The 21317-nt window shown below is 51.6% G+C and overlaps 2 protein-coding genes and 1 non-coding gene across 4 annotated transcripts in view; 2 read left to right on the top strand and 1 right to left on the bottom strand.

Moving 5' to 3' along the window:
* The first annotated feature begins 305 nt into the window (after positions 1–305).
* On the top strand, positions 306–377 carry TRNAC-GCA (transfer RNA cysteine (anticodon GCA)). The gene has a single exon. It is a non-coding gene; the product is annotated as a tRNA-Cys (tRNA).
* Positions 378–2407: 2030 nt separating this feature from the next.
* The window catches only part of PLXDC1 (plexin domain containing 1), an 83452-nt gene continuing 64542 nt past the window's right edge, over positions 2408–21317 (top strand). For both annotated transcript variants that reach the window (XM_003931191.3, XM_074388684.1), the window contains exons 1-2: positions 2408–2687; positions 14348–14526. In XM_003931191.3, the coding sequence (XP_003931240.3) occupies positions 2612–2687; positions 14348–14526 (255 nt within the window). In that variant the 5' untranslated portion in view covers positions 2408–2611. The remainder of the gene's footprint in view (positions 2688–14347; positions 14527–21317) is intronic.
* LOC120366893 (large ribosomal subunit protein uL24-like) lies at positions 20041–20552 on the bottom strand. Its single transcript, XM_039476812.2, has one exon. It carries the CDS (start codon positions 20527–20529, stop codon positions 20092–20094), a length of 438 nt encoding a protein of 145 aa, XP_039332746.1. The 5' UTR covers positions 20530–20552; the 3' UTR covers positions 20041–20091.

Genomic DNA, 21317 nt, shown 5'->3' with positions numbered 1-21317 from the left:
GAGAAAGAAGCTCCAAGACGTGGCAAGGGGGTTCCTGCAGGGCAGGAGAGTGGGACGCCCCGAAGTGAGATTTCGAGACTTCTTTCACACCCCAGGAATACATTTTCTTGCACCATCAGTGGTAATCTTCAGCTCAGAGCTTCAGGAAACAATCCCTGATTCCAAGCGAGTGACTTTTCTGGGAGTTGTATTTTTTCCATCTCTCGTAAACGTCCCACCCAACTTTCCACTTCCCTTCGGGAGCAGCATACCGCGCCTGCGCAGCAATAACACTAAGGGACTGCCTGCGTTGAGTTGCCGACAGAGGGGGTATAGCTCAGTGGTAGAGCATTTGACTGCAGATCAAGAGGTCCCCGGTTCAAATCCGGGTGCCCCCTTGGCTAGGTATTTTTCAAGATCCTAAGCTTTTTGTCTCGGGTGTCGGTTTTTCCTAAACTGTTTGCTTTTCCTCCTAGTGGCAGACGAGGAGCAGTGAGGGACTGCAAGGAACTGGGGATTTAACAACAATGGCTCTCAAAATGTGGTCCTGGGACCAGCAGAATCACCTGGGTACGCTCGGGCCTCATCCCCGACCTAGGGAATTAGAAACTTGAGGGTGGAGTCCAGAAATCTGTTTTCATATACCCTCCCTATCGCTTGAGTCCAGGAGTTGGAAGCTGCAGTGAGCTATGATCGCGTCACTGCACTCTAGCCTAGGCAACGTTCGAGAACCTGTCTCAAAAAACAAACAAAATACACACACACACACACCCCCTCCAGGTGATTACGATCTCAAGTTCTAGAGGCTTACATTAAAGTTTACACGTTTGTTTCTACTATTTCCAAGTTTTTGTTTCACCCTGAGCTCTTCTTGTAAGATACTTTATAAGACGGACCACGAATTACCCCAGATGGAGCAATGTGTAAAGACACCGGGGTCGGAGCTGGAATCCGTCCTGGGACCTTTCACCTTGACCTCGGAGGTCGGGGCAAGGCGTGGGCAGGCCTTGGAAAGAGGAAACCCGCAGGACGAGGGGGTTGTGGCTCATCACGTGGCCACTTGAGGGCAGCAAGAAGCCGCAGCTGGAGGCGGCTGCCTGTCTGATCCTGTTTGAGAGTCCGCCAAATTGAGATTTAAATTAGACATCAAGAAGAACTTACAGACCGGCCTTGCCTTGTTCCATGGTAAGGGGACTTTGCGTTTAGGGCTGGAGGAGGTCGTCCCTGGGACTCTGGGTTCGGCGGAAGGAGGAACCCGCGTTCTAGGAAATTAGAGAGACTTTGTTTCCTTTCTTAGGTCTTTTTTTTTTTTTTTGACCTCACTGTCACGGAATCCGCCTCTTCCAGCCTCACAGATCCCTCCTGTCCCCAGTCATATCCATCCTCCTGGGGAATGTCTCAAACGGCGCTCAGCGTTCGCGCCTTCCTCTCCGCGGTTTTCTAGTCCCTAGGCCCACTAGAAGCCAGGGTGCCCCCTCACCCCGTCTCCCACTCCATCCAGCGCCCCATCTCCTTGCCGTCACAAGAACGAAGTAGGTCAGGGGAGGGAAGAGGTGCCTCCGTGTCCTGACCTGATTCCTTGCCGTCTATTAAATCTACATTGCTGGTATTTTTATTCTGTCCTGGAAGGAAAAAAAAAAAAAAAAAAAAAAAAGATGATCTATCCCCAGAGCCTGTTAGAAGGTGGCGGCAAGTGGGGTGAGCCGTTTCCCGGTCTGGGGCTTGCTCTGAGGATTGATTGGGTCTGGCTTTGAGCCAGCCTGGCCCCAGAGAGGCGGGCGGCCTGGGCTACCTACTCGTGGGGAGGGGTCCAGGCCGTTGCAGAGTAGGGGTTAGCCAGGGCCCCTGCACCCTCATGTCTGCTAGGCCAGGGGTCAAACCGGTGCTGGAAATGGGGGGTAGAGGGATAAGGTGGAGTCATGGGAGGGGTTGGGATTCGGGCCCCTCTTGGGGAGAGATGCTGGGGGTCTGTGCTGCAGGGGGAGATTCCTGGGGGTGGGGGGATGCAGGACAAAGCTTCAGAGACGCACAGAATTCCGAAGAACAATGTCTCAGAGCTTGAAGGCGCTGGGGGCAGGGGACAGGCAGGGGCCCGTGGCCCAGGGAAAAGGCGCCTGTCCCTTCCAGGGGTCCAATCCCTCGGGCCTTCTCTCTGCAGCTTTCCCCAGCGGAACAGCGCAGGAAAAGGGAGCCAGGAGCTCAATACGGCGCCCAGGGGGACTGACGCTTCTAGGGGTTCTCCCAGCCCGAGGGGCTCCCTCCCTGTCCCCTACTCTGCGCCCCTCGCCTTGGGAGCGGCTGCGGGAGCTCTCGGGGAGCGCTCGGGGAGAGCTGAGGGTAGGCGCGGGGAGAGCCCCCCACGACGCCGCGCCCCCCGCCCCGCCCCCTGCCCCAGCTCCCCCCCCCCAGCCCCCCCGCCCAGCTCCCCGCCTGCTCCCGGAGGCCGCAGCCTCCCGCTCCGCTCGCGCTCTCGCCTCTCCCGCCGGCTAGCCCGGCCCCGCGCTCCGCCGCCTGCTCGCCGCCCGCCCCTCCGCCAGCCCCGGGGACCGCACGGCAGGACCCGGAGCCGGGGTCCCCTCCCTCAACAGGGCTGGGGTAGCGAGCAGGCCGGGGGCAGGTCCGGGCACCCACCATGCGGGGCGAGCTCTGGCTCCTGGTGCTGGTGCTCAGGGAGGCTGCCTGGGCGCTGAGCCCCGAGCCCGGAGCAGGTAGGACTGGCCGGAGTCGGCCCGGGTGGGCCGGGGGTGGGGAGGGGGCGGGAAGGCAGGTGTGGGCATGGGCAGGTGTGGACGGCCTGGCGATGTCCGCGAGTGGAGTATTGTCCGCAGGAGGCCAGGAGCGCTGGGGGCTGCGGGCAGGTGGATGGACAGGGACCCCACTTTCCCAAACACACAGGGTGTGTGAGTGACGGTGGAGACACCGAAGCCTTCCTCCTGGAGGGAGACTGGCGGGACCTTGCGGGGGTGGCGGGAGGCCGGGGGGGCTCAATGTGGCCATGGGCTCTGAAAGGCGAGAGTTGTTGGGATCCCTGATCACCCAAGCAAGGCTGGATTCTGATAAGACGGGAGCCTCGGAAGGCCCCTGCCCCAGCCATGCCTTCTTTACCTCTTCTCTACCACACCCCCGAGCCCAAAGCTGACCCAGGCTAAGGGTGAGTGGGAGCAGCCAGGGAGATGGTGGAGACACAGCCTCTCTCCCTGGGAAGGCAGTAGCCATTCGGTCACCTTCCCTTGCCTATTTGGTGTCAGTAGAGAGGCGGTGACCCCAGGAAGAAGCAACTTGCTGCTCCTGCAACCCCAGCCTCAAGGGACCCCCCTCCTCACACCTGCTCCCATCTGCCCTGGCAGCCTTTGGACTTCAGCTGCTCTGGCTCTAGATGTGGCACTGGGGTCGGGGGTGGAGGGAGGCGTCCCATTCTGCACATTCCTCTTCCCCTCACCAGTTCTCCAAACTTATCTCTCCCGTCTGGAAGTCCTTTCTGAGATCTGCCTGGAATCCCTCATGTTATAACAGGAAGACTAATTTTCATAGTCTCAGTTCTCCACTCCCCTAGGTGCCTAGACTTTCTCTGGGGTTGGGGAGATGGGTAATTTGCAGCCTAGCCCCTTGACAGAGATGATTAAGAAGATAGAGACCTGTGCCTCACTGATATGGGTGCCCCTCGGGTGGAGTGAGGGAGGGGCTGTTGAGGCGAGTACTGTGGTTGACCTGCTGTCTCAGGGGTGTGCTGGCACCAGGCACAGTGACAGTGCCAGTTCTTGACTTCAATGATCCCAGCATGTAGCTGAGACAGGCCTGGGTCCCTGTTGAGATGAGGATGTGGGGGTGGGAGGGGAAGGGTGCTGACAGGGTGGGAGGTGTGGGCAGAGGGCAGTGGAGCTGACATGTCAAGAACCACCAGTTTTCAGGGAGACCACACAGAGGGTGGCCAGAGATGTGGCTTCTAGTCCCGCCATCTCACTTGCTGTGTGACTTTGGGCAAGTTGCTTTCCCTCTCTGGACCTATTTTTTTTGCATTTATAAAGTGAGGCTGTTGGCAAAATCTTTGACTCTTGTTTGTGGAATAATAAAGGATCTTTTTTTTTTTTTTTTTTGAGACGGAGTTTCGCTCTTGTTACCCAGGCTGGAGTGCAATGGCGCGATCTCGGCTCACCGCAACCTCCGCCTCCCGGGTTCAGGCAATTCTCCTGCCTCAGCCTCCTGAGTAGCTGGGATTACAGGCACGCGCCACCACGCCCAGCTATTTTTTTTTTTGTATTCTTAATAGAGACGGGGTTTCACCATGTTGACCAGGATGGTCTCGATCTCTTGACCTCGTGATCCACCCGCCTCGGCCTCCCAAAGTGCTGGGATTACAGGCTTGAGCCACCGCGCCCGGCAATAAAGGATCTTTTCTAATTGCCTTTCCTTTTCGTATTTGCTAGGATCTATATGGGTAACTGATACTTTCAAGAAAATCACTGCAAACAGGACAGAGTGGGATATGTTATTAATGATTTCTGGGCTCCTTTGAATCCCCAACCTGCTGTGATCTTCTGAATTCTGGGTGTAACAGAGTTTATGAGGGAAGGATCTGAACCTTTGGCTGGGTTGGGTGAACCCTGGAGAGGGCTGGGGAGGGGGAATTAGGAGGTAACAAGGATGGGCTGGGAGATAGTGGCCAGGCCCCCGGCCTGGCAGAGGGCTGCCCCTTCAGAGTCAGGTTGGGGTAGGAGACAGCTGGGGAGACCAGGAAGAGTCAGGCAGGCAGTGACTTGAATCACTTCTCTAAGTAGAGGACACCCTGTCTTCTTGGCGTTGACGGACATTGACCCAGGAGAAAGGCACTTTCTCTGCAGCAGGAGGAATTGAGGTTAGATTTAAGGAATCTGTAAGAAGCTAGAGGCAGCAGCTGTTGACTCCCAGTCGAGTGTCCTTTTCACAGGCCAGGCTGGACTTCACGGGCAGGAGGACTTATAAGGAGGAAGGGGGTGTCCGGGAGAAGGACATTCTTGGGGAGAGTTGCTAAGGAGGGAGAGCCTGACCTGATCAGTGGTAGAGTCCTTGTAACCCGTGGAAGGGCAGCCGGGAGCAGGACCTGAAGGGATGCTGGCATCCAGCCCCAAGGCTCTGGGTTCGCTGGACTGGTAGGGGCCCTTGGGAGGTAGCTGAGATCTCCCCTTGCTCCTGATGGACAGGCTTGTTTGGTAGAACCTTGAAACCTCATTTATCATTAGAACAGCAGCGGCAGAGATGAGTGGCTCAGAGATAGAGTCAGCAGGGAGACCAGGCAGACAGACAGGAAGATGGCCCCAGGATGCACAGCGGGGCCAGGGGAGCTGAAAGTCTGGTCAGATGGAACCAGAGGAGCGACCAATAGACAAAGAAGAGGCAGCTAGAGTTGGCATCCTGGCCTGGGAGTCCTGCAGGAGACCAGGCTTAGTACCAAACACTGGTCACCCTGACAGCTTCCTCCTTTCTCTGAGGAAGGTCACCCCATCTACAAAATGAGGGCTTGCACCAGGCTCATGCTTGTGACCCTAACACTTTGGGAGGCTGAGGTGGGAGGATAACTTTAGACAAGGGGTTTGAGACCAGCCTGGGAAAAATAGACCCCATTTCTATGAATAATTTGGGCTGGATGTGGTGGCTCATGCCTGTAATCCCAGCACTTTGGGAGGCTGAGGCGGGCAGATCACCTGAGGTCAGGGGTTTGAGACCAGCCTGGCTAACATGATAAAACCCCATCTCTACTAAAATTACAAAATTAGCTGGGAGTGGTGGCACGTGCCTGTAATCTCAGCTACTCAGGAGGCTGAGGCAGCAGAACCGCCGGAACCTGAGAGGTGCAGGTTGCGATGACCTGAGATTGCGCCGTTGCACTCCAGCCTGGGCGGCAGAGCAAGACTCCGTCCAACAAACAATTAAAAATTAGCTGGGAATGGTGGTGTGTGCCTGTAGTGCCAGCTACTCAGAAGGCTGAAGCAGGAGGATCGCTTGAGCCAAGGACCCGGAGGCTACAGTGAGCTGTGATCATGCCACATAGCAAAGACAGAAGTGAGGTCCCATCTTTTTTTTAAAAAAAAAGGAGGGAAGGAGGTTGGACCAGATTGTCTCTAGGTCTCCAACAACCTGAGACTAAAATGTGAACTTGTGGTGGTTAGGCAGCCCCTCCCTCACCCTACGAGTCTTCTCTAGCTCTCCCCAGACCCACCCTTTAACCCACTCCAACTGCCGTCCCTCTGATCGACAGGTGACTGGCTTCTCCTCATTCAGGTCTTAATCAGCTCAAGGGGACCATCTTCAGAGAGGCCCATCCCATGGCTCTGTGTAGAGTAGCAACAACCCTAACCCATTCCTCTGTCTGATTTTCTTCCTAGTCCTTACCACATGACTTATTTTGTAAATGTCTCCCTGAAAAAGACTAGACTGTTCCTGGACACAGGGCTTGTGTCCCCCCAGCACCCAGCACAGTGCCTGGGACTCAGTGAAAGTGTACTGAATGAATGAATAAATGAATGAGTGAGGGAGGGAGGGAGGGAGTGAGTCAGAGGTGGTCACAGACCCCAGACTCTCCCCACAAGGGACACCCACTGAGCTGAGCTCTTCCTCTGTCCCTTCCCTCCCCTTCCCTGCCCTTGCCTCCCCTCCCTCCCTCCCTCTTCCCTTCTGCTACCTGGTGGTCCCTCCTTGCACTTCCTTTTGCTCCCTCCCTCTCCCCAGGTGAGGGCCCTCAGTGGGTCCCTGCCTGCCAGAGGAAGGGGAGAGGGTATGGTTAGGGGCTTTGTAACTTGGAGGCAGGATTTCAATTTAGGGTCTGGAGCCTTCGCTGGTCCCTCCAAAAGCTGGTCCTGTGACCCTTACAGGTGTGTTGCCTGAGGTGCAGCAAGTTGACACACTGAGGGTGCAGCGGAGAAAGTTTCCTCATGATGGGGCAGCATTTGGGGCTAGGGGTTTTATGGGGTTTGGGGTGGGGTGACCCCGGTGTGGGAATTGTTAATTGGTTGAAGAGTGCATGTAGAAATAAAGAAACTACATTCTCATGGTGAATCGGTTCCTCTCTGGGGGTCTTTGAATTGGCCCTTCTGCTGCTGGAATTCAGGATCCGAAAACATCTTAACTCTTTTTTTTTTTAGCCTGTCTCGCTCTGTTGCTCAGGCTGGAGTGCAGTGGTGTGGTCGTAGCTCACTGCTGCCTCAACCTCCTGGGCTCAAGTGATCCTCCTGCCTCTGCTTCCTGAATAGCTGGTAGTGCAGGCATGTATACCACACCTGGCTAATATTTAAAAATAATTGTAAAAGAGACAAGGTTTTGCCATGTTGCCAAGATGATCTCAAACTCCTGGGCTCAGGTAATCCTCCTGGCTTGTCCTTGTAAAGTGCTGGGACTACAGGCATGAGCCACCACGTCCAGCCTTTTAAAAAATTTTAATAGAGATGGGATCTTGTTATGTTGTCCAGTCTGGTCTCGAGCTCCTGGGCTCAAGTGATCCTCCCACCTCAGCCTGCCAAAGTGCTGGGATTATAGATGTGAGCCGCTGCACCTGACCTTAAACAATTCTTAAATAAAAGTTGGTCGGGCGCAGTGGCTCATACTTATAATTCCAGCACTTTGGGAGGCCGAGGCAGGCAGATCACTTGAGGTCAGGAGTTCGAGACTAGCCTGGCCAACATGATGAAGCCCTGTCTCTACTAAAAATACAAAAATTAACCAGGCATGGTAATGCATGCCTGTAGTCCCAGCTACTCAGGAGGCTGAGGCAGGAGAATTGCTTGACCCTAGGAGGTGGAGGTTACAGCAGTGAGCCGAGATCACACCACTATACTCCAGCCTGGGTGACAGAGCAAGAATCTCTCTCTCTCTCAAAAAAAAAGGAGGAGTGGGTCAAAGTGCGGCCTGCTTAATGCTTAATTACACCTATATTTCTGCCCAGAACCTGGCATATAATTCTTATTAACCCTGTGAAGATGGTTTCAGTCCTTATGTGAAATCCAGGGAAGGCAGGGGGACTTTGCTGGGTGCTCTGTGTATATTATTTTGTTAAAGACTCAAAACCACCCACCAAGTTTATGTTTTATTAGCCTCATCTCACAGATGAGGAAACTGAGTCTTAGAGAGTATATGTAAGTTGTCCGATGCCACAGTCGGTAGGTGGTAGATTCAGGGTTCAGCCTTTAGCTTGTTTGATTCCAAACCTGTGTTCTTTAACTGCTCTGATATTACATTGAAGTTTCAGGTGGAAGAGTGTTCTCAGTTCTGTGTATCTCAGGCACTTAGGGCTTTTAAAGATGCTCACCTTCCCCCTTCCCTCCTTTCCCCTCCCTGCTCTTGTCCTCCCTTTTTCTCAGCCCAAGGGACAGGATTCTTCAGGGACAGGTGAGCTGGAAGCTGGAGAGAGATGGAATCCGGTTCACCGTCTAGTGGCTTGTCCTGGCTGCAGTGGGGGAGACTAGCTCGAGGGCATTAAGGGTGGAGGCTGACCCAGGATAGAGGCTGTGGTGACCCGAACCAGGTGGCGGCTCAGGGCTGAGATGCCAAGCTTGGGTGTTGGGTGAGATAAGGATGTCTTGGTCCAGGCTCTGGGGCCTCACAACCTGGCCTCCTGAAGTCAGCCCCATCACCCCTTGCCCTGGAATGGGGCCAGTACCAGCTGAGGGGACTGGGACACTACCACTGGGCTGTACCCTACATGCTGGGGACATAGTCTCCCAGGGAAGCTCCCAGGCTCAGGCCCAATGGCAGCTGGAGCAGGGCCCTCCAAGAACCGAGCCCACACACCAGCCCCACCCCCGGGCTGCCCCTGCACCCTGGGAAACAGCGGGGATTGTTTACTGCACTTCCTGTGGTCCTGAGCAGGCTGTGGAGCCAGCCTGCCTGAGTTCAGATCCTGCCATGGACTGGCTGTGTGACCTTGGGAGGTTCCTTAACGTCTTTGTGCCTCCGCTTCTTTCTTTCTTTCTTTCTTTTTTTTTTTTTTTGAGATGAAGTTTTGCTCTTGTTGCCCAGGCTGGAGTGCAATGGCGCGATCTTGGCTCAACCTCCGCCTCCCAGGTTCAAGTGATTCTCTTGCCTCAGCCTCCTGAGTAGCCGGGATTACAGGCATGCGCCACCACAGCCAGCTAATTTTTGTATTTTGAGTAGAGACGGGGGTTTTACCATGTTGGTCAGGCTGGTCTTGAACTCCTGACCTCGTGATCCACCTGCCTCGGCCTCCCAAAGTTCTGGGATGACAGGCGTGAGACACTGTGCTTGGCCTGCCTAAGTTTCTCCATTTGTAAATAGATTTAAAACTAGTAACTGCTTCATGGGGTTATTGTGGGGATGAAGGGATTAACGTGTTTAAAACTGTTGGAATAGTGCTAACACAGAGCAGCGTTCTCTGAAAGTTAGCTGTCATTTTTATTATTCCTGAGATGATTATGATATCCCACTGGACTGCACACTCCTTGGGGCCATGAGTGAGTGAATACATGAATGAACCATGTGTTCTGGAAGCTCTTTGGTAACACATGCAGATGGGTGCTCTCACACGTGTCGCTGTGGAACAGGTCCAGGGAAGATGAGGCTCTCCAGGGGAAGGCAGGTGGGGTAAGGAGTGGCCGAGGGTTCGGTAGGTGTGCAACCCATGTGTGAGCGCACACGCGGAAGGCCGAGGCTTTCAGGAGAGCCTTTGTGGGGGTGTGCACGGGCACGTGGGCCCCAGCACGTACACGTGAGCAACCAGCTGTGTTGGCTCCTTTCATGAGTTGTGGGGATGACGTCCTGTCCCAGGCAACAGGGGAGGAAGGGTGGCCAGGAAACAGATGTGGTATGGGTTGGAAGAGTAAGATTCAGGTCTAGGCCAGGGTAAGGCAGGGTCCTGGCCAAGCTCCCTCTCCATCCCTCACCCTGCCCTCTCTTGGACTCTTTGCCTCTGACCCAGGCCTGAGCCCTCTATAAAACCTCATTTATATTTCTCACTGGACGCTCATGGCAGCCTGTACAATGGGCATGATCATCAAACCCATTTTAGTCAACAGGGAGCTGAGGCTTAGAGAGAATGGATGGGGTCAAGGTCCCACAGCTTGTGAGTGGCAAGACTGGGTGGAGAGGTCAACCCAGTGTCTATTCTCTGGCCACCCCCACCCGGGCCCCTTCCTGTCCTTCCCCATGCTGCAGACCTCCAGCATCTGGCCTCCTGTCTCAGCTCCAGATTTGTGATGATCCCCAGCACCCCTCTCTGAGCCACTGAGCCCTTCCCCCCATTCACTACCGCTCTATCCTGTTCTGGCTCCTTCCCAGGCCCCAGGGCCGCTGAAGACCTGGGGAGCTGGGTAGCCCAGCCCAGCACAAACAGTTCTGTCTCCAGAGGCAGCTGTGGGCCGCACCCAAGAGAGACTAGACAGCCCTGGCTTGGGCCTGGGCAGCGGGCAGGCTGCCTTCCCAGCCCTGACTCAGGTCCATCTATGGGTAACTGGTGGGCATCTTGGGGAAGGGGTCTGGGGACTGTCCTCCTCCCCACATTCTCCAGCAGCATCTGGTTGCTATTAGGGGCAGAGAAGTTAGAGGGGGCCGGCAAGGGTCCAGTAGGCGCCAGTAGCCAAGAATGACTTAATTGGATACAATGTCTAATGACAAAGCAGAGCCCCACAGCAGAGCTCTGGCCTCAGCCCCAGGCCTGGGCCTGGCCAAGCTTGGTCTCAACCTCTGTCCTTGCTGGCTCCCAGAAGATACCCTTAGCATCCTCAGTTCCGCGGTGATGGAGGCCCTGCTGTGCTGGGCATGGCAAATTTGAAGAAGGTGGAGAGAGAATCCTGGGGGCGCTCAAGTCGACCAGGGAGATGGGCCATAGTCGCAGGGGTAGGTGCTCTAGGAGAGGGACAGCCACATCCGGGAGCTCTGGGGAGTGGGGTGCGGAAGGCAGAGGTTGAAACAGGTATCCGACACAGGGTGGGCCTGAAATGGATAAGGGTCACACGTGGGGAATATCAGATCTACCTATCTGATGGTTTTCATATATACATCCATATATATACACATACTTACATCTCACATAGACATCCATAGTAGGTGTGACCATTGGAATGACAATATAAGGCACAGCTTTTTGGGGGCATGAATGTTTCTGAAACTGAAAAAGATGGTTTTTGTGTTATTTATTTATTTTAACATGAAATTTCGCTTTTTTGCCCAGGCTGTAGTGCAGTGGCACAATCTCAGGTCACTACAATCTTCCTCTCCTGGGTTCAAGCAATTCTCCTGCCTCAGCCTCCCAAGTAGCTGGAATTATAGGTGCCCACTACCATGCCTACCTAATTTTTGTATATTTCGTAGAGACGGTGTTTCACCATGTTGGCCAGGCTGGTCTCGAACTCCTTACCTCAGGTGATCCACCCGCCTCGGCCTCCCAAAGTGCTGGGATTACAGGTATGAGTCACCACGCCCAGTCTTTTGTGTCATTTAGAACTAATTTAACAGACCTGGAGCAGTGGCTTATGCTTATAATCCCAGCACTTTGGGAGGCCAAGGTGGTAGGACTGCTTGAGCCCAGGAGTTCAAGGGCAGTGTGTGCAACATGGTAAAACTCAGCCTCTACCAAAAAAAAAAAAAAAAAAATTAGCCAGGTGTGGTGGCAAGCAACTGTAGTCCCAGCTACTTGGAAGGCTGAGGTGGGAGGATTGCTTGAGTCTGAGAGGTTGAGGCTACAGTGAGCTGTGAGTGCACCACTGCACTCCAGCCTGGGTGCTAGAGTGAGACCCTGCCTCAAAAAAAGCACTCATTTAACAAGGTAGAGGGAACTGGAGGGGAGATCGTGGAACCGAGGAATGGCTGCAAAATGGCCAGTGTGTACGTACTTTCCAATCCTGTGCCCTGGCAGACATGGCTAATTGATCTTGACAGTCTTTCCTGCTAAACGAAAGAGGAGCCTTCGAATTCTTTCCTGTGGTCGTCACGAATGGATTGGAGATGGCATGTGATATGAAACCTGTTTGCCATCCTAGACTGTCCCAGTAGTGATAGGAGTCAAACAGTGGTTCTCAGTGGGGCAAGGGAGGGGCAATTTTGTTCCCCGGGGATATTTGGCAATGTTTGGAGACCTTTTTCAGTGTCACAGCCTGGGATGGGGAGGGGCATGGCTCTATTGGCATTTAGTGAGCAGAGGTCGAGGCTGCTGCTAAACATCTTACAGAGCACTGAACAATTCCCGCATAACTGAATTATCCAGTCCAACCAACAACCCGATTTAAAAATGGGCAGAAGACTTGACGTTTCTCCAAAGAGATACAAATGGCCCACGAGCACATGGAAAGATGCTTGGCATCACTAGTCATTAGGGAAGTGCCAATTTACAAAAACAACAGTGAGATACTACCTCATACCCGTTAGGATGGCTACTCTAAAAAAAACAGAAAATAACAAGTATTGGCAAGATCATGGAGAGGTTGGAACCTGTGCGCACGGTTGGTGGGAATGTAAAACGGTCCAGCCATTTTACGTGGAAAACAGTGATTCCTCAAAAAATTAGAATTAGAATTACCATATGAGCCAGCAATTCCACTTCTGGGTTTATACCAAAAAGAACTGAAGGCCAGGTCTCAAAGAGACATTCGTACCCCCATGTTGGTAGCTGCGTTGTTCACAATAGCTAAAATGTGGAAGCAAAACAGGCGTCCACTGACAGATGAATGGAAGCAAAATGTGGTATATCCACACAATAGAATATTATTCAGCCTTCAAAAGGAAGTACATTCTGCCCTATGCTACAACAGGAATGAGCCTTGAATTTATTATGCTAAGTGAAATAAGCCAATCACAAAAGACAAATACAGTATGATTCCATTTATATGAGATACTTACAGTAGTCAGATCATCCATACAGGCTGGGGATGCTGTGGCTAACATCTGTAATCCCAGCACTTTGAGAGCCAAGGTGGGAAAATTGCTGAGACCAGGAATTCAAGACCAACCACACTGAACAACATAGTGAGACCCTGTCTTTACCAAAAGTAAAGAGATTAGCTGGGCTTGGGGGCGCATGCCTGTAGTCCCAGCTACTTAGGAGGCTGAGGTGAGAGGATCACATGAGCCCAGCAGTTGGAGACTGCGGTGAGCAATGATTGTACTGCTACGCTCCAGCCTGGGTGACAGAGCAAGACCTCATCTCTCTCTCTCTTTTTTTTTTTGAGGCAGAGTTTCACTCTTATTGCCCGGGCTGGAGTGCAATGGCACAATCTTGGCTCACTGAAACCTCTGCTTCCCGGGTACAAGTGATTCTCCTTCCTCAGCCTTCTGAGTAGCTGGGGTTATAGGAATGTGCTACCACGCCCAGCTAATTTTTGTATTTTCAGTAGAGACGGGGTTTCACCATGTTGGTCAGGCTGGTCTCGAACTCCCGACCTCAGGTGATCCACCAGCCTCGGCCTCCCAAAGTGCTGGGATTACAAGCATGAGCCACTTCGTCCAGCCAAACCCCATCTCTAACATAAAATAAAATAAAATAAGATAAAATAAAATAGACAGGGGTGAATTGGGAGTCATTATTTAATGGGTACAGACTTTTAGTTTTACAAGATGAGAAGAGTTATTCAGATGGGTGGTGGTGATGGTCACACAACATTAGGAATGTACTTAATGCCACTGAATTGTACATTTGAAAATGGTTAGATGGTAAACGTTGTTATGTGTATTTTGCCACAATAAAAAAATTGGAAGAAGGAATTATCCAGTCCCAATGTCAATAGCACCAAGGTTGAGAGCCCTGAACTGAAAGAACGGCTCCCTGGCTTCCAGCCCTCCGAACCCCCTGGGAAACGGGATTATGTGCCATATGTGGCAGAGAAGTAAGAAACTGGTTTGGAAGGTTCCACAGCAATGGTTCTCATCCTTGCCTGCAGAGTTCTTTAAGTCCAGGGCTTCTCAAAATCTCCCCCAAGGATCTTATAAGAAATCGAATGCCCCGGCTATACCATAGATCAGCTACAAGTGCTCTCTAGGGTGGGACCCAGGCATCAGGAACTTTTGAAGCTCCCTAGGTGACTCCAGTGTGTAGCTGAGGTTGAGAATAATCACCCTTTGGAGGCAGATCAGCTTGAGTTTGAAATTTATCTCCATGCCTAACCCACTGTGTGACTTTTAACCTCTGAGCCTCTGGTTCCTGTCTGCAAAATGGAGAGCATCCTGTCTACTGAGAGCTGGTGTGAGGATTAAAAGGATATATGTGAAGTGCCTGGCCTGGAGCTGGGCACGGGACTCTCACTACATGTTGGGTGTCTCCTGTCCTGGTAGTCAAGTGTCTGCAAAGTCAACAATGGCATAGTGCGGGGGCCCTTGCGGGATTCCTGGGCTAATTTCCCCTCCCGGATCTTCATTCTGGACTGCTGGCACTCAGGTTTCTGTCCCCTTCTCCCAGGTCATGATGAGGGCCCAGGCTCTGGATGGGCTGCTAAGGGGACCCTGCGGGGCTGGAATCGGAGAGCCCGAGAGAGCCCTGGGCTAGCGTCAGAGCCGGACAGGACCCAGCTGAGTCAGGACCTGGGTGGGGGCACCCTGGCCATGGACACGCTGCCAGATAACAGGACCAGGGTGATGGTGAGTGCTGGAGGAATGGGAGGGGGGGCAGAGTAGGGGTGGGGGAGGTCACAGCAGATGCCCGAGGGATGCTTGTCTTACCTGCAAATCATGTATCATTTGGGGTTGGCCCTGGAGGTCAGGGTGGAGAGACTCCCAGGGGAGGGGGTGGAAGCAGGGCCCAGACTGGGTCATAAAATCACAGCATCTCAGCGTTTCATAAGCTGCCTACTCTCTCCTGGGCACAGAGACATCAAATGGCTTGTACCAGGATGCACAGCCTGGCCATGGTTTTCCTGACCCTGGACTTGCCCATGACTCAGGGAAGAAAAAGCTGACGGTGGCATTATTAGTCACATCTCAGCTGCCAGATGGGGCCCTTCCCCACCCCGTTTCTGCCCCATCTATGGCCTGGGGCGCAAGAGGATTAATGGCTGCTTAGCCTAAGGGCTGGGCACTCAGCAGGGGGCTGAGGAGAGACAGCAATTAGGGTACAGCTCCTGAGACAACCTCCTCGCCCAGCCCAGGGCGGTTCTGGGGTGCTGGCGCAGGAGGAGAAGCCTGGAGGAAGTGCCCCCCTCTCAGCGTTTCCGGGAGGCTCCTGGAGGCCTCCGTGTGTTTGGGGTGAATCTATAATTGTCCATTTCTGGGAATGGGTGTGTGTGTCGCGGACGCTGGGGTAGCACCTGTGCCAGAGGATTTTATGTATTACGTGTGTGTACCTGTCTGTCACTATGGGCTCTTTGTGATGAGTGTGTGTGAGTGTGAGTGTGAGTGTGCCCGTGGCTGTGTGTAGGTGCCTGTGGCTGGGAGTGACGAGGGTGGATTCTTGGGACGCAAGAAGCAGCGAGAGGACCTGCTTCTCAGTAGAGATTTCCTTATTTAATGTTTTAATAACTATTTTCTTAAATTAGCATGTGCAGATAGTTTAAAAAAAAAAAAAAAGGGTTAAATAGTGCTAAAATCATAAAACAGAGGTCCCGCCCCTCCTCTCCCCTGGGGCCCGCCCCCTCCCCTTTCTCAGAAGGCTCTGCCCGGGCTGTTTCTTCTGGAGTTTACTCCCACATTTCCAAGTGACTTGCTTTTCCTGTCCTGCTACCTCTGGATTCACAGGGTTCAGGCCCTCCCTGCTCATGGGCGGGCGGCCGCGGCGTGGGGAGATTCGGCTCGTGCGCTCCCTCCATCAGCCTTTCACTCCGCCGCAGGCTTCCTGTTCAGTCCATGTGCTTGGTTGGCTGTGTACTGTTGCCATCATGTAAATAGTGTTCACTTCTAATCCAGGCAAGGTCATATCACTGTTTCTGTCCTTGTACGATTCTGCTTTTGCCTGGATCCCGGCCCCCTCTCCTGCCCTTGCTCACTTAGTTTTCTGGGCTCCATTTTCCTACACATTCCCTAGCCTCAACTGTAATTTCCGGTGTGGGCTGGGCATGGTGGCCCATCCCTGTAATCCCAGCGCTTTGGGAGGCTGAGACAGGTGGATCGCTTGGGCTCAGGAGTTCCAGAGTAGCCTAAGCAACATAGTGAGACCCCTATCTCTAAAAACTTAACAATTATCTGGGTGTGGTGGCTCGCCCCTGTAGTCCCAGCTACTCGGGAGGCTCAGACTGGAGGATTGCTTGAGCCTGGGAGGTCAAGGCTGTGTTGAGCTATGACCTCACCAGCCTGGGCAAAAGAAGACTCTGCCTCTGAAAAAATAAGAAAGAAAGAAAAAAATATAATTTCAGTGTTGTCAAGCCTGTCAGTTCCTTTTTCCCCTGAGAAAGTTCTTTTCTGTCTGCACTCCAATCCGGCTGGCCACTCGCCTCCTGGTTCCACGGGCGCCATCCTGGGGCCTCCCTTTCCCTGCATCCTGGGAACCCCTTTGTCTCCCTCTGTGCTGGACCCTCTGTTCCCTTGACCCTGTGTCTTCTCCTTCCTGCTTCATCCTTTTGTTTGTTTAGCTTCCTGGGAAAGGTTGCGCAGAGGGAAAAACTCCCTTGAGAAAGTGCATGCCTGAAAATGCCTTTATTCTGTCCTTTCGTTTGATTGGTGGTTTGACTGGATATAGAATTCCAGATTGAAAATAATTTACTTTTTCTTTTTTTTTTTTTTTTTGAGATGGAGTCTCGTTTTGTCGCGCAGGCTGGAGTGCAGTGCCGTGATCTTGGCGCATTGCAGCCTCCTCCTCCTGGGTTCAAGGGATTTTCCTGTCTTAGCCTCCTGAGTATCTGGGATTACAGGCATTTGCCACCAAGCCTGGCTAATTTTTTGTATTTTTAGTATAGACAGGGTTTTACCATGTTGGCCAGGCTGGTCTCAAACTCCTGACTTCAAGTGATCTGCTCGCCTCGGCCTCCCAAGTGCTGGGATTGCACGTGTGAGCCACCGTGCCCAGCCTTGAAAATAATTTTCTTTCGAAGTTTGAAGGCATCTCCCACTGTCTTCTGGCTTCTGATGTCACTGTTCAGAGGCTTGGTGCGATTCTTATTTTTGACCTTTGTATATGCCTGTTTTTCCCTGACTTCTCGAAGCCCGCAGGGTGCTCCCTGTAACCCCAGAATTCTGAAATTGCAATGACATGCCCTTCTCGGGCTGTTTTTGTTGACCATGCTGGACATTGGGGGATTGTTTCAATCTAGATACTTACATTCATCAGTTCTGGAAAGTGCTTTTGCTTTATTTCTTTCAGATTTCTCCTTTTTGCAATTTCTTATGGTTAGATGTCCATTTCTGGAATTTATCCTTAAATGTTTTCTTCTGTTTTCTGTTGTCCATCTCTTTTGCATTTTTTTTTTTTTTTTTTTTTTTTTGAGACGGAGTTTCGCCCTTGTTACCCAGGCTGGAGTGCAATGGCGCGATCTCGGCTCACCGCAACCTCCGCCTCCTGGGCTCAGGCAATTCTCCTGCCTCAGCCTCCTAAGTAGCTGGGATTACAGGCACGCACCACCATGCCCAGCTAACTTTTTGTATTTTTAGTAGAGATGGGGTTTCACCTTGTTGACCAGGATGGTCTCGATCTCTCGACCTCGTGATCCACCCGCCTCGGCCTCCCAAAGTGCTGGGATTACAGGCTTGAGCCACCGCGCCCGGCCTCTTTTGCATTTTTTGTTGTTTGTTTGTTAGTTTGCTAGTTGTTCTTTCTGGAGGATTTTCTCAATCTTATTTTCATAATGTCACTGATTTTTTTTCTCTACTATCATATTGTTAATTTCTTTCTTTCTCTTTTTGAGACAGACTTTTGCTTTTGTTGCCTAAGCTGGAGTACAATGGTGCAATCTCAGCTCACCGCAACCTCCGCCTCCCCAGTCAAGATATCGTCTTACCTCAGCCTTCTGAGTAGCTGGGATTACAGGCATGCACCACCATGCCTGGCTAATTTTTCTTTTGTATTTTCAGTAGAGACAGGGTTTCTTCATGTTGGTCAGGCTGGTCTCGAACTTCTGACCTCAGGTGATCGCCCACCTCGGCCTCCCAAAATGCTGGGATTACAGGCATGAGCCATCTCGCCCAGCCCATATTGTTAATTTCTAAGAGCTTTTTTATTTTCAGATTTATTTTTCTTTCTTTTTTTTTTTTTGAGACTGAGTCTTACTCTGTCACCAGGCTGGAGTACAGTGGCACAATCAAAGCTCACTGCAACCTCCGCCTCTCAAGTTCAAGCGATTCTCCTGTCTCAGCCTCCCAAGTAGCTGGGACTACAGCTACCATGCCTGGCTAATTTTGTATTTTTAGTAGAGATGGAGTTTTACCTGCCGGCCAGGATGGTCTCAATCTCTTGACCTCGTGATCCACCTGCCTCGGCTTCCCAAGTGCTGGGATTACAGGCGTGAGCCACCACCCATGGCCAGATTTATTTTTCTTTAACAAAACAAAACAAAGCATCCCGTTCTTGTTTTGTGGATGTAATATCTTCTCTCTCTGAGGATATTAGAACAAATTTGAGATTTTCTTCCCCCCTACTCTCTGCATTGTTCCTGTTAGTGTTTCTTCCTTGTATCTCAGGCTCTGAAATAGTTTGGCACCATGACTAAACCTGTGTTTATTTAAAAATTTGGGCTGCACACGGTGGCTCATGCCCATAATCCTAGCACTTTGGGAGGCTCAAGGCAGGAGGATCCCTTGAGGCCAGGAGTTGGAGACCAACTGGGGTGACATAGTAAGACCTCACCTGTATAAAAAACATAATAAACTTTTGATATTCTGTTTATCAAAATATTATTTTGTATTCATTTTGATTTTTAAAAATATTGCATATATATGTGTGTGTGTGTATATATATATATATATATATATATATATATATACATATATATATATATATATTTTTTTTTGAGATGAAGTTTCACTCTTGTTGCCCAGGCTAGAGTGCAATGGCTTGATTCTCCGCTCACTGTGACCTCTGCCTTCTGGTTTCAAGTGATTCTCCTGCCTCCACTGCCTTGGGCACCCGCCACCATGCACAGCTAATTTTTTGTGTTTTTAGTAGAGACAGAGTTTCACTATGTTGACCAGGCTGGTCTCGAACTCCTGACCTCAGGCAATCCACCCACTTCAGCCTCCCAAAGTGCTGGGATTATAGGCATGAGCCACTGCAGCTGGCTCAAGAATTCTCTATCTTGATTCCTGAGTTTTGGTGCCATCTTACATGTTATACCGGAGGTAGGTGCCTCCTCACCTCACCCTAGTTTGGCTCTGAGGTGGATCTTCAGGGACGTGGCATCGCTTCCTTCTCAATCTGCCCCGTCTGCAGAACAAGGAGCAGGACTGCATGGTAGGATGGTGGAGTGGAAAGCCGGAGGAGGAGAGGCCCCTGATTAAGGAGACACCTGGCAGCTCATCTCCGACCCCACAGCTTTGTTGGGCCATTGGTTGAATAACTGATAACCTGCCCAGAATCAGACACACAGGTCAGAAGGATCATGTCCCAGTCTGTACAAAGAGGACCTTTCAGAAAAGAGCCATGGAGGCTCAGACTTCTGGAAGCAATTGTTCGTGGGCGTTCAGAAAGAACAGCGGGGTTCATTAAGAGCCAGTATGGATTCAATAACACCAGAGCTTAAAACAACACCACACATTCTCAGGCTCCATCCTGGATGGACTGGTTCAGAAACACTGGAGCAATGGCTTTTGGGAATGTTTTTAAAATTCCCATATGTTCCTGGCAAAGTTGCAGAGATTTAAAAATGTGATTTTGATGGTCATGTAGGTGTGGGAACTTTTTTTTTTTTTTTTTTTTTTTGAGTTGGAGTGTTGCTCAGTTGCCCAGGCTGGAGTGCAGTGGTGTGATCTCGGCTTACTGAAGCCTCCACCTCCCGAGTTCAAGTGATTCTCCTGCTTCAACCTCCCAAGTAGCTGGGATTACAGGCACACACCATCACACTCCACTAATTTTTGTATTTTTAGTAGTGATGGGGTTTCACCATGTTGGCCAGGCTGGTCTCGAACTCCTGACCTCAGGTGATCCACCTGCCTTGGCCTCCCAAAGTGCTGGGATTACAGCTGTGAGCCACCACGCCTGGCCAGGAACTTCTGATCTGTAAGATTTCAAACCAATTTTTTTTTCCTCGTTTCAAGTTTTAATCAAAGCTTGTATATAAGATTACTTTATTCCTGCACCTTCTCAATTGTTTCTTCCTTGTATTTACCCCTTTCCTTTCCTACTTGGCGAGATTTGGCTTTCCGTTCAAGGATCTTTTTGCGGTCTTTGTCCAGTTTTAGCCTAGTGATAACCACCTTGCTGGGGTGAATGCCTACAGGGACAGTTGTGCCATTAGCCTTTTCCCGCTGCACCCGTTCAATGTAGATTACGTATTTCTTCCTGTAAACCTGGACTACTTTGCCCATCTGCTGACCTTTATAGTGTCCTCGTACAACCTGAACTTGATCATCCTTTCGGATGGGCATGGATCGCACGTTGTACGTCTGTCTCAGCTCTTTGGAAAGAGGGAAGGACACAATCTTCCTGCGAATGTGGGAAGGTGCATTGAAATGCCTTTTGCGATTCTTGCTTCGGTCGGAAGTCACAAAGGGATTGAACTTCATTTTGGCAGCTCCCGCTTAGGTGATGGCCGCCTCAAACCAATTTTATAACTGGTGGCCTGCTCAATCAGCAGAACATGAGGCTTCCACCACCTCAGGGGCTTCGCGATCCCCTCTGCAGCTAGACATCGGGGGTCCACACAGGAGCAAGGCCACCTGGAAGGAGGCCCCTCTGACTGCCACAGGGCTTGTCCCCAGCTTTGCCTAAAGATAGGAGGACCAGGCTGGAGAACTTATAAGTTCTGATGTCAGGTCAGGAGCCTGACGACCTCATGGGCAGGCTGGAGTGATGTCTGCCTCGGAACAGATAAAACTACTGGGATACATATAAATCCTGGCACTGAAGTTTGGAATGAGTTGGGAAAGATGTGGTTTAGCAGCAGCTCATAAGGAAAAGATTTGGGGATCTCCACTTCTTGTGGGCTAGGATGAGTCAGGCACATAAAGTGGCTGCCAAGGCTGGAGGTGGGAACGCCGGCTGCATGATGGAAACTTGGAGACCGGGGCTGGGCTCCGGGGGTCCTGTGGGCTATTTATTGGGCGTGACTACAGCTGAGGCCTTGTGCTCCTCTTTCAAGTGGTTATCCAGACACAGGAGGGGCCCAGGGGAGGGCAGCTGGGATGGTGAAGAGACTTGCACTCTTGTCCCAGGAGGAATGGTAGAAGGCATTTGGGGTATTTAGCCTGGTATAGAGAAGGTTCTAGATGTGGTGGGTTTTTTTCTTTTTATCTTTTCTTTTTTAAGACGGAGTATTGCTCTTTTACCCAGGCTGGAGTGCAGTGGTGCAATC

Source organism: Saimiri boliviensis, chromosome 17 (assembly GCF_048565385.1).
Source record: "Saimiri boliviensis isolate mSaiBol1 chromosome 17, mSaiBol1.pri, whole genome shotgun sequence".
Classification (NCBI taxonomy): Eukaryota; Metazoa; Chordata; class Mammalia; order Primates; family Cebidae; genus Saimiri; species Saimiri boliviensis.
The sequence above is the reverse complement of the archived record's forward strand: the minus strand, read 5'-3'. Positions and strand labels throughout refer to the sequence as shown.

Excerpts from the sequence above, each read along its gene's own strand:
- LOC120366893 (XM_039476812.2), bottom strand. The coding sequence starts at position 20,529 with ATGAAGTTCAATCCCTTTGTGACTTCCGACCGAAGCAAGAATCGCAAA.